Below are 12,894 nucleotides of genomic sequence, written 5' to 3'. Positions count from 1 at the left end.
GCCAGGGGGTTCCCGGCCTTTTTCCCCTCTGGATAATCAGTTTAATGCAGGAGTAGAGAACTAACTCTGCGATTAGCTGTTATAATCGCATGTAAATAGGCCCAGACAAGCCGCTCAGGAGGGTGGTGTGTGGCTCGGGACAGAGTTACACGGGATTTAGGCTGTTTACCACTCGATTAATTTCATGACTCCAGCCCCAAGCCCACCGCTGTCCCAGCTGCCTGGCTCGCTTCTCAGGAGTCAAGGTCACTCGGGCAGGAGGCAGCTGATAGCCCAGGGCATCTGCCAGCAGCGACCGGCCCAGCACAGTGCTGGGCTGTCACATCCCTGTCCCCTGGACCCCCAGACAGGCACACACACAGGTCTCCATCCCTTTTTATTCATAAGCATAGTCAAAGCTTGAGACTGTCACAGCTGAACCCCTCCAACAACCACCAGCATGAGTCCATTTCTCTTCAGAAGAAAAATAGAGCATCTTCTGCCTCCTTCTCCTTGGGTTCCTCCAGTCCAGAGCCCTGCTGCTGCCTGCCCGCAGGCTGGAGATACCACAGGAGGGCCGGCTGCTGGCACACCAGGACCACTGGCCCCATGGCTGCGGGGAGCAGTGGCTGTAGCTGCACACACCTCATCTCCGACACTGCACCACACAGTTGTGCCCAGCCTTACGGCTTCCCCAGGATCCTCATGTGCTGGGCAGACGCTGATCCACGGCTGCCCACGTAGACCGTTCAGGAAAAGGGATTTCAGACCACCAAGTGCAACAGGCAAAGAGACCGTCCACACAAGGGCTGCCCCTGTGGCTGCTGAGCAGTCTCTGGGGGGAGGTGCAGGACCCCCAGGGCACAGGGCCGAGTGGTAGCGTGTCCCTGGTTGTGTCTGTGCCACCACGGTTCAGGTGTGTCCCTCACAGCCCTGGCACAATAAGGCAACTGCTGGCTGGAGCAGCTGCTGCCAGTGTGGCTGCCTGCCCAGCACGGTGCGGCCCCGGCCCGGTGCTAGTCCGACAGCGTGATGACATCGTAGTGGATGCCCGGCTGCAGCTGCTGGATCTGCTCGGCTGCTGCCTCGGCGGTGAAGACGCCCTGTGCCTGGGCCATCGCCGCATCCGCCACTGCTGCAGGGGAGGGGGGTCAGTGCTGCCTCCAACCGAGCGCAGGAGAGCCACTGCCTACTCAGGGCTCCCCTCCATGTTCCTCACTTGTCCCCAGCGAAGGGACAAAAGGTCACCCTGCCCGTGTGGGGCTCCAGCAGGGAGCCCAGCTCTGCTTAACCCTGTTCCACAAATGATAGGCAGGGACCAGCAAATATCTGCCCTCGGACATCATGGCTGGCAGCAAAACAGTGATCAAGCCTGATCTTCCCAGCCCTCCCACCAAGGACTGGTGCACAACTTGCTGCCAACCCCAACAACAGGACTGGCACCCCCAAACCTAGGAGGACTGGCCCTTCTGGCACAGGGCCGTGCTACTACCTGAGACAGCCGAGTGTGCTGCTGCCTCCAGCTGTGCCTGGGTGACGAGCTGCTGCTCTGGTGACACGGGCATGTACTGGATCTACAGGGGAAAACAGGGAATGCCTGAGGGGAGGGTTCCTCCTGGAGCTGCTCCAGCCATGGTTGCTGCACTCAGGCACCAGCCCATCAGCTCCCTCTATTTCACATATCCCTCTCCAACTGCAGGCTCAGATCCACCCTCCAGCTCCTGCCACCATGCCTGGCTCCTTACCTGCGACTCCGGGAGGAACTGGCCACCCTGCTCATACTGGATGTGGGTGATCTGACCATCCTGTACCTGGGGACAAACAGTGAGACTGTGGTAGCATCTGTGGGCGTTCAGGTCTCCAACAATGCTGTGACCCAGAGTAAGCAGGAGGGAGCAGAAGGGGGCCCAGCCTCACACGATATCCCATGAACCCCACCCACCATGTGATGGGAGCAGATAGTCTGAAGCTCACCTGGATGTGATGTCCCTCTGGGACAACAACATACTCTTGGGGAAGCAAGTGCGGGACACCTTCCTGGGCAATAATGTACTGAACCTGCAAACATGGGAATTCAGACCCAGAAAAAGGTCACCACTACCCTCCTCCATCACAACAGCTGGACCCGGTCTGTCTCCTGTGTCTGTTTCTACCACCCCAGTTCCTTCAGCTCTCCATATGGAGCTCCCCATATGCTCTCCCCCACTGCTGCCAGCTCTTCCCACTGGGCAGTCTCCCATCCGTGGGCCATGTCCCCTCACCTGGTTGTCAGCAGTCACTAAGTGCTGTACTGTCTGTCCGTCAGCAGTCGTGATCTCCTGGATGTAGGCTGCCTCCTCCTGCAACGTCAGCAAGTTCCCGGTGTGGTTAGGGGGGCTGGGCCTGACCACAGCCCCCCAGGAGGCCCCCACTGTGAGGAGTGGCCACACAGGACATGAGCTGAGGCCAAGGGACCCAACTCACCTGGCTGGTGACGCTCTGCTCCTGTGCAACAAGGATGTGCTCCTGCCCCAGAGCCTGCTGCAGCCGCTCGGGAGCCAGCACGGCCTGGCCAGCCTGCAGAGCTGCTGAAACACGGAGAGGGGTGGTGGGGATGCTGCTGGGGACACTGCCAGGGCTACCAATGGCCTTGCTCCCCAGTGGCCACTGCCTGACATCTGCCCCAGTGAAAAGCACGAGGCAATCTCTGAGCTCTGCTCACACAAAGTCAGAGCTAAACAACTAGGGGCAGAACACACCCTCCATATCAGAACCTCAACTCTGCTTCCAGTGTGAGCTGCTCCCACATGTACTGATCTACCAGGACCTGCCTGGAGAGAACACAGGCCCCCTCATTCTGCACAGTTGCCTGTGCCCAGCCCCTTGGTCTCTGTCTCCATCAGCAATCCTAAGTGCAGGAGAGTCCTCCTGGCCCTTCAGCCCCAGCTGACCCACAAGCTGGGTGAAAGCATGGGGATCCAGATGTAGGACACCCACAGTTCAGCCCTGGTCCCGGGGACATGTCTTACTGTGTAGGGTGGCCAGGGTGTCCTCGTTGCTGTTCAGGATGATGGTCTGCTGGGCAGCAGCTGGCCCTGGCCTTTTGCCCTCTGAGCTGTGCAAACGCTGTGTGTGGAACTTGAGGTGCCCATTACGATTGAACCTATGGAGAGGCAGAGTGAGGTGGAGTGTGCCACAGGCAGCACAGGATCCTGTGCTCTCTGCAGGACATGGGCCCCATAAGCACATCCTACAACATGGCCTGTCCCCTCTCCCAGCATGTTCCCATCAGTGTCCAGGGACTGAACCCTCCTATGCAGGGATTCCTTGGAGACAAAGTCGGGTCTACCTGCAGCAGAAACCATTCCCAAGGGCACTGTCCCTCTAATGGGCTGATCCTGGGGAAGGTTTGGGGCAGACAGCTCTGCCAATATTCTATCTCCTCTTGAACCTTGTAGAGCTCTATGGGATCCCTCAAAGCAGGATCAGCTCAGCTCCACCACTCACCTCTGCCCACAGACCTGGCAGGCAAAGGGCTTCTCATTGGTGTGGGTCAGCATGTGCCTGCGCAGGTCCTTCTTGTTCTTGGAGGCAAAGCTGCAGTGGGGGCACTTGTGTGGCCGGAGGTTGGCATGTTGAACCATGTGGCTCTGGGGCAGAAGGACAAGTGCTGGGTCAGAAACCCCCATTTCTCCAAACCCCTTGTTCCCAGAGCTGCTCTGCAGCAGGAAACTTACCCGGACCTCTGGCCAGAGTGTGGCAGTGAAGGGACAGTCGGGACACTTGAAAGTGCTGGGCCCAATGTGGGCTCTCTTGTGACTCTCCATCTCCGCTCTCCCTGTGAACATGGCTGTGCAAATCTTGCATGAAAACTTTTTGGCCGTGGAAATCTTGCATGAGAGCTTCTTGGCTGTGGAAACCTTGCATGTGAGCTTCTTGGCCATGCCTTGGAGTGCAGGCCACTTGATCTTTGGGGATGATACTTCCTGCCCCTCGGACGCTGGGGATAAAGACGAGTCCTTCTGGAACAGACTGGTGACACACTGCACCACGGGCCACTTGATGCCGGCGGGCTCTGCCTCTTGGCCCTCCGCAGGCGAGGAAAAGGCAGCATCCCCGCTGAGGGGCTGCGAGAGAAACACCAGTCACATCTGCTCCCACTGCTGCTCGGGACGGGGAGAAGGCTCAGATCCTTACCTCCATGGACTGGAACTGGCTCCCTGGGACACCGGATGACATGATGTAGTGATTGCTATGGTCCTTCAGTGCCTCCTCTGTCATCACAGCTCCGCTCACCACAACTGTGTGGGAGGTCTCCACAGGACTCTCCTCCTCACTGCTGGAGAGCACCCGGTCAGGAACGATCTGCCTCCTCCTCCTCCTCGCCACTAAAGCTTCCCAACTAGAGGACAGAAGTGCCTCCCCACTCCTCCCACATAGCTGACCTGTACAGCGTGGCAGGAGCCTGGATCTCCTCGCTGATGGGTGCAATGATGCTGTACTCTGCTGTTCCACTGAAGGGGATGGTGATCTGCTGCAGCTCCGAGCCACTCAGGCTTGCTTCCCCATAAGCCTCCTGCACAAGTGTCTGCCCAGGCTCTGCCATGTGCAGCATCACCAACTTTTGCTGCTGCTCTTTAGAGTCCACTTTTGCCTCCTCCTCCTCCTGTGCCTGTAGCTCACAGGGGCCTGGTGTTTCTCCTGGATCATCTGGCTTCACCACTGCCACCTGTACAATACAGCAGCTCAGCCAAGGGGGCAAGGTTCTGCAAGACACCCCTGCAGCAGAACAGGGCTGGGAAGCCTCCTTGTGCCAGCCCCCAGCAGGCCTGGCTCCCCTTGACTTTGCCTACCTGCAGCGAGCTGGTGGTCAGCTCCCGCTGGGTGCTCATGTTCAGCAGAAGATCCAGGGCCGTTTGTGTGGCCAGCTCTGCTGATCCAGACACATCTAGGGGGTCAGACAGGAAGGGTCAGGCAGGAGCTCACCTACCTCCTTCCTCATCCCACCCCATTCCCGAGTGCTCACTTACCTTGTTCATAGATGATGGTGGCCCCTTCCAGGGAACCCTGTGAGAGAACAGAGGGCTCTGCACCTGCAACAGCCTGGACCGTATGGCAAGTGATGGGGCCAAGAGGTGCCTGCGTGAAAGAGAGCGCTGACAACACAGTGGGCAGCGAGCACCAGGAGGAGCTGGGACTAGGCATGGCACTCACCGGTGGGCTGGCCTCTGGCTCAGCCGGTGCCTGCACCTGGCTGTGCTGCTGCTTCAGCTCCTCGATCTGCTGCAGGGTGAAGAAGGGGCGGCGGCGGCAGGGCGGCTCCTCGGGGTGCCTCTGTGCCCACTCCTCGAAGGAGTCGGCGTGGCGGCATTGCACGTGCAGGCGCAGGTTCTTCTTGTGCTTGGTGGTGAAGTGGCAGAACTCGCAAGCAAATGGCTTCCCTCCTGCAGGGCCCGGGAGGGGGAGTCAGGCAGGAGGTCCCCAGGGGATGGGAGGGAGAGCAGGCAGACTCTGACTGTCTCTGGGAGAAGGGGGGGTGCAGGGCATTGGTCAAACAGGTTCTCTCACCTGTGTGCTTGACTGCCATGTGCGAGACCAGGAAATCCTCCCGGAAGGTGGAATACTTGCAGACGCTGCACTTGTAGGGCTTGTCGTTCATGTGTGACAGCTGGTGGTTCAGCAGGACCTTCTTGTCCTCGCAGACATAGTCACAGAACTCACACTTGAACCTGCCAGGACAAAGCTACCTGTCACACCTGCTGAGAGGGAGCAGGACACAGGCTCTGCCCAGGCACACCGGGCTCCTACCTGCGGTTGGCAATGGCCTGGATGTGCGTCAGCAGGTGCATCTTGAAAGTGTAACGCTTCTTAAAGGACTTCCCGCACTGGTGAAACAAAGTGAAGCAGTGCTCACCCCTGCCCTTCCTCACCCACTGCCAGCCCCTCCCCAGGCTGTCCCCCCCTCACCTTGTCACACATGTGTGGTTTCTCTGTACTGTGTGTCTTCATGTGCTGCGTAAGCCTCTTCTGCATGGGGTAGACACGGTTGCAGACAGGGCATGGGAAGGAGTTCAGCTTTGGTGGCTGGATGGAGAGCAATAAAGATGAGATTACCTGGATGAGCTCACCAGTTTCTTTACCCACTCCCCCCTGGAGGACCTGGGTTGCCTTCCCTCAAGAGATCCAGAAACAATGCCCCCAACGAGGCACTGAGATTGTGTGAAGACCCAGATGTGACTCTTCCCATATAACAGTGCTGAGATTCAAGTCAACAGAGTATTCAAACTCACCGGATCAGCTCTCTTCTTCCTGAAAAAGAAGTAAGAAAAGCCCATTGTGTCAGCCACACCCCAAACTCAAGCTTCCTTATACCCAGACACCAAAACTCTCCATTTTGGAAAGGGTCAGGGGATGGGGCAGCCATGGCCACCCTTCCAGGACAGGAAGTACAGTGTCAGTGCAGTTCAGTCCCCAGGACTGTGCTGCCCTCACCTGTCCCGGCTGTGCACTGTAGAGTGCCGAATGACATCCTTCTTGTACACACTGGTGTAATTGCACTCCTCGCACTTGTAGGGCTTGCTGCCCACGTGGTTGAACATGTGCTCCTGTAAGAGGCACACCAGGGCCATGAGACCTGGGGCTGCAAGGTAGCCTGTGTGTTTGAGGCAGGGCAGATGAAGCTCACCTTGAGGGAGGACCAGCGCCGGGAGCGGTAGCTGCACTGAAGACACTTGAAGAGCTGCGGGTCATTGGCCTCGTGTGAGTTGATGTGGAAGCGCAGGTCATCGTGTGTGAGGAACCGTGAGCCACAGATCCGACACAGGTAGGGCCGCATCAGAGGCTTGGGGGACTTGTAGTAGTACCTGCAGAAACAGGAGCAGGGCTCAGAGCTCCAGTGGCAAACGGGCTGGACCAGCCCTGGGCACAGGGCCCAGCACACCCCTCACCTGCGCCCCATGTACTTGCGGTATTTCTTGCCCAGGAAACGGCGGGAGGGCCGCCCGCGCCGCCGGGGGATGACGTCTGCATCCTCAGCACCGGTGTTGGAGGAAGGGTCCTTGTTCTCAGAGTCGGACTGGCTGATACCGGGCTCTGCCAGGTTCTCGCCGGTCCCGTTCTCCAGGCTGGAGGAACTGGCTGCTTCAGAGTTCTGCAGCTCCTGGCTTGGTGTGCTTTGGGACGTCACCAAGGGCTCCACCTCCCCTCCTGCTCCACAGAACACAGCACAGCTCCATGACCTTCTCGCTTCGGCTCCAGGAGCTTGCGCACCACTCCCTGCTTCACCCCTGAACAGGGCGGCTGCCTCCCAGCTCCCTCACCTTCCGGCATGTTCTGAGACACATTCTCCAGACGAAGCAGCTTGCGGGGTCTCCCTGGGCGTCGACGTGGCCTCTCCTCGCTGGACGTGGCGACAGTGCAGCCATACTTGGGCAGTCGCCCCCGGGGCTCGTCCTCAGCTGGGTTGTAGTCACTGTCCTCTGCAGGCAAGTGCCCCAAAACATCAGAAAAGATGATGGGAAAAGACTAAGCTATCTAAGATGTGGGGAGGGCGAGTCCTACCTTCAGGATCATCAATAGCACCAGCATCCATAATATCATCATCTTCTTCTTCTGGGGCCTCCTCATCCTCAGTCTTTGGAGCAGCTCCCACCTTTCGTGGTCGTCCTTTCTTCAGAGCCAGAGCTGAACCCACTGCCACAGAGAACAGGGCAAAAGCTCTTTACCAGACTGCGCCAGAGCAAACCCTTATGCTGCAGCTCCTCTCTTGTTTCTTCCCAGGAGAGAGCAGAGCCTGTCTGCAGTGAGAAGAATTTCCCCGAGCCCTTGGCACACACCTGGCTGGAAGTGACGCTCTTTCATGTGGTTAATCAGTGTTTTCTTAGAGACACTCTTGTACTGACACATCTTACACTTGAACTGTTGCACCACCACCACTTCCATCATCTCTTCCAGGGTCTCCAAGTCTGGCTGGTCCAGCTCCTCCCCACCATCTGCCTCTTGGGCTCGGTCTGGCTGTGCAGGCAGCTCCAGCACTTCCAACTGCCTGGAAGGCTCTGATGGGCCGGGCTGGTCAAGGCACGTGGAGGTAGGTCCGTCACCAACAGCCTCTATTGCCAAGCTATTGGCTAGAGCAGAAGTGGCCATCTGGGACACCATGGGAGCACCTGGAACACCAAAACCCTCTCAGCCAAGGAGTAGACCCTCACCTGCATCCAAGGCTGCACCCACACAAGGGGCACAGGGCTGAACACAAGCTCAGGAACAGGCTCCCAACAGGACTGTGGTACAGCACTGTGGCTGATACAGCTGGGACACCCACTGCAGGCCGTGCTCCAGTGGCACAAGGCTCAGAGGCAGAGATGGCCACCATGGACAGCCCAGGGAGCTCCCTCACCATCATCAGGGCCTTGCAGAATGAGGTACTGCGTGGTCTCTGCCCTTCCATCCTCTGCACTGGTCACAGCGATGCAGCCTGGCAGGAGAGGAGAGCACAGTGGTGACTGCCAGATCCAGGGGCTGGAGACTCATTGGGCCTCCCTGGGGCTCTCCCAGCTCAGAGAGAAGCTGGAAGGTGGGAGGAGGGTCTGGCTCTGGGGTGGAGCCTGCCCTGGGAGCAGCTGGACAGAAGGAAGGCTGTCCAGCAACATGAGCTCTTCACCAAACCCTTGAGTCACTGCAGCGAGGCAAGAAGAGAAAACCCTGCTGACCAGTTGGACTCAAAGATCTTAGAGGTTTTTTCCAGCCTTAATGATTCCATGTCCATACTTCCCCCACCTCCTGAGGTCTGGTGTAGTGGCTCCCTCCCCAGCCCACCAAGCCATCTCCACATGGGAGCACACACTCACTCTGGATGATGTCAGGCCCAATTGTAGACTCGATGATTTTGTCAATGGCAGAACCCAGGTCTGAGGAAGTGGATGCAGTGGAGTCTGACACAACTATGGCTCCATCGGTGACGACACTGGAGTGGACCAGGACCTGTGGGGACTCTGACACCATGATGGACTGGCTCACAGTGGACACACTGGAGACCAAGGTGGATTGGGCAATAGAGGATGAGTCTGGCAGATAAATCCTTGGAATGGCATCTGTGCTGGAACTGCTCTCTGAGACCTCTTCCTGGCAGATAAAAAGAGTCCAGAAGAGCTCAGGTGAGAGACCTTTGCCAGCCCAAGCCCTTGGGGCTGCCAGCTTATGCAAATGACCCGGTGTATCACTGCAAAACTTCCAGGAAAGACGTCAGAGCACATCCTTTAGTATTGACAAAAACCTGGACCTGCAGGGCTTCTCTTGCTCCCAAGGGGAGTTCTGCTTCTCAGACTGACAAGCAGATGCTGGACCAGAGGTATAACAGTGCTTGCCAAGGCTGCAAAGCTCAGTCTGTCAGAAATGTCTACAGAAACCCCTACGAGCCAGAACCGCGGCTGCCCTCCCTGCCACCCCATCCTTCCCACCAGCACCTACCAAGGAGACCCCGCTGCTGTCGGAGCTCTGCCCCACGCAGGAGTCATCGGCCCGGGAGAGGAGCCCGGGCCCCGCGGCCGCGTCGCTGCTGTCCGCCGACGCGGCCACCGAGCTCCCGACGCCCAGCCCGCTCTCGGTGGGCTCCTCCCGCGCCGCCTGCGAGCTCGCGTCGCTGCTGCTCTCCACCGCATTTTCCTCCATGCCCGTCCTGCCGAGGCCCGCTACGCTCGACCTGCGGGAGGACCGCCGCCGTCAGGGCCGCCGTCCGCTTCCCGCTGTCCCCGTCCACCGCGGGGGTCCGGGCTGGGCGGGCCCGGGGCCCCGGAGCCGCCGCGGGCCCATTGCCCGCGGTCCGAGCACCCTCACGGGGGTCCCGGCGCCACCTGGCGCCCCCGGTCCCGTCATGCCCCGCGGCCCCACCCGGCGTGTGGCCGCCATCTTGCCGCGGGGTCCCCCCCGCCGCCTCCGCGCGCGCGCACACGGCGGGGCGGCCCCGGTGCCGCCGGGGCGGGGGAGACGCCACCACGCCGGGGCGAGGGGCTCCCGCCGCGGCCACCCGCCCGCCAACCCGCGCCCTCACCCGGTCCGCCGCGGCCCCGCCGCGCCCCCGGCGGAGCCGGCACCACGGCGGCCGCCATGCCCCCCCGCCCTCTTGCCGCGCAGCGATATGGCGGCGCTGGCCCCGCGCCGGGACTACTTACCGCCGCCCAGACCCTGCCCCGCCTGCAGCGCTCGCCGCGGCGGAGATGCACTCCGTGCCCCGGCCGCCGCCTCAGGCGCCTCCCGGGGCCGCCCGCCCCCCGCGGGAGGAGAGAGGCCTCGGCGCCCCGCCGGGGACTACTTTCTCCGCGGAAGGGTCGGCGGTGGTGGGGCCCTGCGTCATGGCGTCAGGAAGCGGCGCCCGGGCCCTGAGCGTCGGCGTCGCGCCGGGTTGCGCTGGTCACGTGACGGGAAGGCGGAAGTGGCGGCGGGGCTGGGCCGGGAGCGGGCGCTCGGGGCGGCCGCGCCGTTCTCTCCCCTCCCTCCGTTTCCCGCCCGGCCCGACCCGGTAGCGCCTTCCCCCTGCCGAGGTCCTTACCTTGGCCGAGCCGTGCAGCCCCGGCGCTCCAGCTCCCGTTCCATAACCCGCCGTGGGCGCTAAGACCGGCGTGCCTTGTGGGCTGGGGCCGCCCATCCCCGGAGTGATCCCGGCCGAGCCGCGGGACCTCCTTCCCTGCGAGGCCCGGGGCCTTGCCGCGTTCATCCCGGGCGGCGGCCCAGCCTCAGGCTGCTGAGCAGTTTCTCCCTGGGTCTCTGGCGGGGAACGGCACCATCTGTCCGTTTGTTCCTTGAGGCCAGACCTGCCTCTTTCGATGGCGCCTCTGCATGTGAACAGCAGCCACCTTCCGATGGGCTCTTGCTCAGCACATTCTGCCCTCCGGGATGGTTTTCCCCCAGAGCAGATGGCGACGGGCGCCCGACTTGGCTGCACTGGCTGCCAGATCGGGCTGCACCCGCACAGGGAGTGCACAGTCTGGGGGGCTGCTCTGGCCTCACTGGGGCTCTGGGGCTCCCAGAGCACTGCCGGCACTGGGGCATTGCTGGCACCTCCTGATGCCACAGTATTCCCTGCAGGGATGCGCTCGGACCTTGCTGCTGTCCCAGCCCTCTGCAGCGCTGCTGATCGCGGTGCTGTTCCAGATCCTCCAGCTGAGCTCAGCTGTGCGTGGCCTGGGCTGGCCTCTGCTCCATGGTGATGGCTTTAACAAGGCCTCAGGTGGCTCTTTATTCCCACTGATGTTTTCTCATGTTGCAGTGCTCTATTGAGAACGGCTCTATCCCGGTTTTTTCCTGGAAGAAAGGCAGCTGTATTGTGCCTGTGCTCTGTCGGGGCTGGTGGGCTGACTCTGGCTCTGGGTTCCTGCGGAAGAAACACACGGGGCAAGGGGGGTCAGGGCTCTGCATCCCAGCGGCTTCCGGGGCCACTCAGACCAAGGCAGCCCGCAGTGCAGGTCGGGGTGGGCAGTGCCATCGTGTCACCGGCCAGGACGGCCGGTCCCGAGCCGGTGCTGACATGGTGCCAGCGGCAGGAGGACAGACAGTGTCTCATCTGGCGCACTCTGTGAGCACGGACGTAGCCTGCCAGAAATCCGAGCCGATGGGTGCTGGGCTGGATCAGCACTCTGCAGCATTTGGCTGTGGTGCCTCTGTGCCTCTGCTCCGGGGCGAGGCAGGCGGTGCCTGGATCCAGCCCCCACAGCCCGGGGCTCTTTCCTGGGGCTCTGCGGGTCCCTTGTGTCCTGCCCAGGTGACAGTTCCCCGAGGCACTGTGTGTCCGGCAGAGGCAGTAGAGGAGCTGCACCGCCAGCTGCTGCGTGTGCACCTTCCGGCTCTTTTTCAAGCTAATTAAATGCATCCTTGAAAGGTTTATGCCCTCATCCATCATGGGCAGACAGCAGCGGTGAGAGCCATCCCCGGGCTGGCTGTGTGAGCTCTGCTGCCGCAGCGCTGCTGCCAATGCCTCAGGGCTGAGTCCCCACATGCGCCCGGCTGCTGCCGTCACTGTCATGTCAGAAACGCAAAAGACCAAGGGCTTGAGCTTTTTTCTCCCACTACTGCTTTTTAAAGCAGCCCCGTGTAGCTCAGTGGGGGAAGCGGAGTTGAGGAGGATGGGAGAGAGGTGCTCCTGTGCCTGATGTCCCCTCTCCATAGTTCTGTAGCTCACACCGGTAGAGCCCAGCACTGCCTGTGACCGGCTCTGTCTGGGTTTGGAATGCCCTTGTGCTCCCTGCTGGGGGAAGCTCCGTGTTTCTGTTGGGGAGGGGGAGTGGTGTCACAGGAACCCCTGGCAAAAGCTGCCTGCCAGGTAGAGGAAGCTGGGTGGGTTTGTGTCAGACCAGCAGGCTTCCTCTTTCTGCCTTCAGTCAGCTGCTGTGTGAGACAAGTGAAGGATTTTCCCAGCTGCTGATGGCTGCAGGGCAGAACAGCCTGTGCTCCAGGGGCCGCAGGGGCTCATACGAACCCTCCTGGTGCTGGCTCGGCTGACGGAAAGTTGCGTCAAGCTTCCCTGTCACCCTGCAGAGGTGCCCCATGTCCTCTGTCTCGGTGAATTGTCCCAAGCAGAGGTTTGCTGTGATGGGTAACCTGCTATTTTTAAAAATGCTGCGTGCCCCCAGGCGGGATGAGCGGGGGATTTCCAGGGCAGGCAGAGCCCGGCTCCCGTCCTCGGTTCCAGAGGCACAGCTCCTTGCTGACAATTCTCTGCTGTTGTGCCTCCGAGCCTGAAATCACTTCAGAGCCAAAGAAAACACAAAGAAATCTCAGCAAGAGGCTTAAAGAGAATCCAAAAATGGCTGCAACACGTGTTGGATGTGTGTCCAAATACCTTAGCAGGGGGAGCAGCAGGTTAAAGGCCTTTTGGGAACCGGCTGAGGAGACAACACAGTGCTTATGCCTGGAGGACAAAGCTCAGTCTTGGGCAGAGTATGAGGC

The 12,894-nt window shown here is 60.5% G+C and overlaps 1 protein-coding gene across 9 annotated transcripts; it reads right to left on the bottom strand.

Annotated features, from left to right (window-relative positions):
• Positions 1-359: 359 nt before the first annotated feature.
• On the bottom strand, positions 360-10,293 carry ZNF335 (zinc finger protein 335). Of its 9 annotated transcripts, none has more exons than XM_053958190.1 (28): positions 10,125-10,293; positions 9,424-9,655; positions 8,805-9,078; positions 8,354-8,431; positions 7,794-8,123; positions 7,519-7,650; positions 7,278-7,436; positions 6,906-7,164; positions 6,644-6,821; positions 6,451-6,563; positions 6,249-6,267; positions 5,926-6,042; positions 5,767-5,843; positions 5,527-5,687; positions 5,173-5,402; positions 4,989-5,097; positions 4,812-4,906; positions 4,404-4,687; positions 4,156-4,297; positions 3,696-4,085; positions 3,466-3,608; positions 2,988-3,121; positions 2,443-2,546; positions 2,241-2,318; positions 1,954-2,037; positions 1,725-1,790; positions 1,472-1,553; positions 360-1,114 (listed from the first exon to the last, which is right to left on the bottom strand). In XM_053958190.1, the coding sequence occupies exons 2-28, from the start codon at positions 9,622-9,624 to the stop codon at positions 996-998; spliced, it is 4,158 nt and encodes a 1,385-aa protein (XP_053814165.1). In that variant the 5' UTR covers positions 9,625-9,655; positions 10,125-10,293; the 3' UTR covers positions 360-995. The 9 variants fall into 9 exon arrangements, with proteins under 9 accessions (XP_053814165.1, XP_053814169.1, XP_053814168.1 ...); XM_053958194.1 differs by having other exon boundaries at positions 360-1,111; XM_053958193.1 differs by having other exon boundaries at positions 2,443-2,543.
• Positions 10,294-12,894: the final 2,601 nt, after the last annotated feature.

Source organism: Vidua chalybeata, chromosome 17 (genome assembly GCF_026979565.1).
Source record: "Vidua chalybeata isolate OUT-0048 chromosome 17, bVidCha1 merged haplotype, whole genome shotgun sequence".
In the NCBI taxonomy this organism is placed as follows: Eukaryota; Metazoa; Chordata; class Aves; order Passeriformes; family Viduidae; genus Vidua; species Vidua chalybeata.
Note: the sequence above shows the minus strand (reverse complement) of the source record. Positions and strands in the feature narration are given on the sequence as shown.

Excerpts from the sequence above, each read along its gene's own strand:
- ZNF335 (XM_053958190.1), bottom strand. The coding sequence starts at position 9,624 with ATGGAGGAAAATGCGGTGGAGAGCAGCAGCGACGCGAGCTCGCAGGCG. Across the intron at positions 7,165-7,277 it reads GTCTCAGAACATGCCGGAAG|GAGGGGAGGTGGAGCCCTTG; the intron begins GTGAGGGAGCTG and ends TCTGTGGAGCAG. Across the intron at positions 2,319-2,442 it reads AGCAGAGCGTCACCAGCCAG|GAGGAGGCAGCCTACATCCA; the intron begins GTGAGTTGGGTC and ends CTGACGTTGCAG.